Source organism: Monoraphidium neglectum (genome assembly GCF_000611645.1).
Source record: "Monoraphidium neglectum strain SAG 48.87 unplaced genomic scaffold scaffold04455, whole genome shotgun sequence".
Lineage (NCBI taxonomy): Eukaryota > Viridiplantae > Chlorophyta > Chlorophyceae > Sphaeropleales > Selenastraceae > Monoraphidium > Monoraphidium neglectum.
This window is the reverse complement of record NW_014009174.1, coordinates 852-4,453: the sequence shown is the minus strand read 5'-3', so window position 1 is coordinate 4,453 and position 3,602 is coordinate 852. Positions and strand designations below refer to the sequence as shown.

Below are 3,602 nucleotides of genomic sequence, written 5' to 3'. Positions count from 1 at the left end.
TTGCCCCCCATGACTGAGGGCCCCCGCACCCAGCAGGTCTGCCATGATGTCGATGAGGGGCCCGGCCTTGACAAAGGCCCCCGCCGCCAGGTCCAGCACCAGCGACAGCCCGTTCTGGGTCACCTGGGGTGAGGGGATTGGGGGTGCGCGCACGGAGGTTTGATGCGAATACACATATCAGCACTTGAATGCAGGTTTATCATGACAAAGGCGCAGGGCATTCACAACATGGTACAGCTGCATCCACTAGATAGACCCAGCAAAGCGGCGCGCTTGTCGCGCTTGATTGTGCCAGCAACGCCTTCCACAACAGCTGAGTCACCTTGACGGCCTGCTTGTACCCTGCCCAGGCCTCAGCCCCGCGTCCGAGGTTGCTGTAGAGCTCGCTCCCGGGGGCGTTGAACAGCACGGAGGATCCCACCGTCACAACATTCTCGCGTGCTGTGATGGTGGGCGGGCAAGTGGGGGACTGAGGTGTGAACCAGGCTAGGTGCAAATGCATCAAGGGGTGAGAGACGACGACTCCCAGGCGCTGCCGTCGTCTCTGGACGAACGTTGGGACCCGATCGCAGCAAAAATCGACACAGACATTATAAACTGAAGAATGACCCAACCATATTGTTTTGGTCCGCTCACCGCTGATGCCGCTGCGCAACACCACGTCCAGCACCTGCGCAGGTGGGCAGGCGCCTCCTTGAGTAAGGCCAGTCGTCATGGGGCTGTTCGCGGCATGCGGAAACAGGAGCCGCAAGCACATCTAGCAGTGATGGCAGGGGCAGCACAGGTGCATTGTGCATGATCACCTTGGTTCAGCACTGCTCGGCACCTTGGTGGGCGGGAGCGGGGCGCGTACAGCCCGTTCTCTTGCCCCACGGGAGCCTGGTGCCCTGTCCGCCCCCCCCCCCCACCTGCAGCGCAGCACGCAGCCCGCCCGCGGCCTCCTCCTCGGCCTCCAGGCCCCCTGTGCCCTCCCCCCTGACATGGCGCTCCAGGGCACCCAGGTCGTACCTGGAGGCAGGGGAAGGGGGTGCACGCTTGCACGCAGACAGCAGGTGGCCCGCGGGGGTTTGTACATGGGAAGCCACCAAACAGCAAGACTGCAGAGTGACCTTGTGCCGCCCTGCCCCTTGCTCACGTGGCTGCGTACTTGATGACCACCTTGAAGGTCTTGTCCATGGACACACCTTGGGGAAAGAAGTACAGGCACAGCCAAGGTGGGTGAGCACGAGGTCTGAGCAAACACTCTGCAGCACAATTCTTCCAATCCCTGAACACGGTCAGCCCCCCATCCCTGGCGTGTGCCCAGAGCGCTATCCGCAGTGCGTCCAAACTAGGGTGTGAGACGCCCTCACCATCGGGCAGGTCCACCACCACGCGCACTGGGGCGAGTGTGTTGGGGGGGAGGGAGCAGAAGTGATGATGGCTGTGCCCAACCAGGTGGCTGCAGCAAGGCGACGAAGCTGCAGCATGCATCCCGTTCAGGTCACCCGCATCGGTTGCTGGAACTCACCAGACGTCTCGTGCGGCGGTGCGGCGGGGCTGTCGCCGAACATGGCCCTGTGCATGGCAGGACCGTGTGTGGTGTGTCACTCTGCGTCAGGCAAGGTTTGCTTGGGCCCCAACCACCACTCACTCAGCACCAACACAAACTGCAAGGCGCCTCGCCGCGCAAGCAGTTGCCGCTCAAAAGCAAGCACCAGATGCCACCATCAGATAGACACAAGGATGTAGCACCCACCCAAGTGTCAACCATGTGCGTTTCTAAGCAAATCGAAGGAGCTTGCCGACTGAGATCAATCCCGGCAAGTGACACGAAGGCCTCGTCGATAGACGGGCGATCATCCGTTTGCGGCATTGAAACTCCAAGGCAGCACCCGTTTCCGTGGGCCGCAGCCACATGCACATCAGGGGCGCAATTACAGGGGTACCGTGTGAAGAGGAGCACTCGACCCAGTTCGAGCTGTCACACCCGGGCTCACCAGGGCGCATACATGCTCTTGGCCCAATCGGAGCACCAGCCCTGTTAACAGACAGTTGTTCATGAGATACTTAACGGGAATAATGAACTGCTTGCGTTTATCTGAAGGGTCGGCAAAGTGCAAGCGCGTGCAGGGTGCGGCGCGGCGGCCAGCACACCCTTGGCACATAACCCCAGCCACAGGAACGACCGACACCCCTGCCGCTGCCCACCCACCTTCTCCCACTTCTCGTTCTCTGCCAGCTTCATCAGCACGCGGCGCGTCAGGGGCCGCGGCAGAGGGCGGTTGGCTTGCGCAGCTGCAGGGGGCAGGGCGGGTTTGCTGTTGTGAGATGGCTCATGGCTGTTGGATGGGCGGGGCAATATGCTGTGCGTGTATAACAGAGACACACGGCGCGCGGCTGCCAGGGGAGGACCAGCCCGTACTGTAGCATTCAAGCATCCCAGGTAGCCTGTGAGACGGTGCGCTCACGGTCCTCTTGCTTGCGCTGCGGCCTCCTGCCGGGGCCGCCCTTGCCCCCGCCCTCAGGGTCCAGCGCCGACACTGAGGGGGCGGGGTGTTGAGATAAGCAAGGCTGAAAGCCGTTGCAACAGGGTTAATACGGCAGCGAGTGCCGAGACGTGTATGTGGTTGAGGGGTGGAACGCAGTGTGCGCCGCTGCCCGCAACCCCGTGGTGCCCGCCCGCTCCAGAACGGCGTGCGCCCCGCCTCCATGCACCAACCTGCTACGTCGTAGTGGAAGGCCTGCGTAGCCTTGAGCGTGAGCCCAAAGTGGTTGGCCAGCACAGTCACCGGCCGCCCCTGGGTGCCCAGCCCGGGGCGTACCGCACGCTGGTACGGGATCTCAGAGGCGGCGTTGTAGGCCGTGGGGCGCGCAGCGAGAGTCAGGCGGCTGAGCTGGGCCGAAACCTGGGCCATGGCAGCGCTCTTCTGCATCTCGCCGCCCATGCTGCCGCCACCGCCTCCGCCTGAGGAACATGTCAAAGTTCATGGGGGCCAGTTGCTTGGGCTGGTTGGTCTCGCTTGCATTGCTGCTCTCGTGCGGTTTCCGAGGTTTCCACGTCCCGTTGCGCTGTCGGCCGCAACAGCTCAAAGCTTGCGCAAGTGCGAGCCCCGCAGCATCCTGTCATGTGCAACAAATCCCTTCAACTTTTTTGGCTTTTGCATTACTTACCAGGGCCACCCCTACCGCCTGGGCCGCCGCGGCCGCCGCCGCCCTCAAAGCGCCCACCCCCACGGCCACCGCCGCCCGCGCCGCCTGGGCCGCCTGGGCCGCCCCTTGGAGGGCCTCTTGGACCGCCCCCGCCATATCCACCACGTCCCGACATGCTTCGAGGGCCTGAAGAGTGCGATGCGCGGGGGGCGTGCTGGGCCGATCACGTAGAAGCTCCGTGCCGTCACGGACGGAACGGGGGAAGCTATCAGAAGATCAGCAGGCAGATATAAAGAAGCTTGTTGGCTCGAAACACACGGCACGGCCCGGGGGCCCGAGTACCTCGGTTTCGCGATCTTGCTCTGACGCTGCTGCCTATCCGACTAAAATGGATGCGGATCCTGGGTCTTGGGTTCACCAGGAACTCAATTATTACCGCTTAACGAGCCAAGGGCCTAAGTATCAAGCAT

At 62.8% G+C, this 3,602-nt stretch overlaps 1 protein-coding gene across 1 annotated transcript; it reads right to left on the bottom strand.

Annotated features, from left to right (window-relative positions):
* Nucleotides 1-119: 119 nt before the first annotated feature.
* Nucleotides 120-2,897, bottom strand: MNEG_14395 (hypothetical protein; the record flags this gene model as incomplete). Its single annotated transcript, XM_014037133.1, has 11 exons — nt 120-123; nt 309-441; nt 637-670; nt 909-1,008; nt 1,136-1,184; nt 1,353-1,379; nt 1,511-1,557; nt 1,980-2,020; nt 2,195-2,277; nt 2,451-2,522; nt 2,702-2,897. 11 exons carry the CDS (start codon nt 2,895-2,897, stop codon nt 120-122), a joined length of 786 nt encoding a protein of 261 aa, XP_013892587.1.
* Nucleotides 2,898-3,602: the final 705 nt, after the last annotated feature.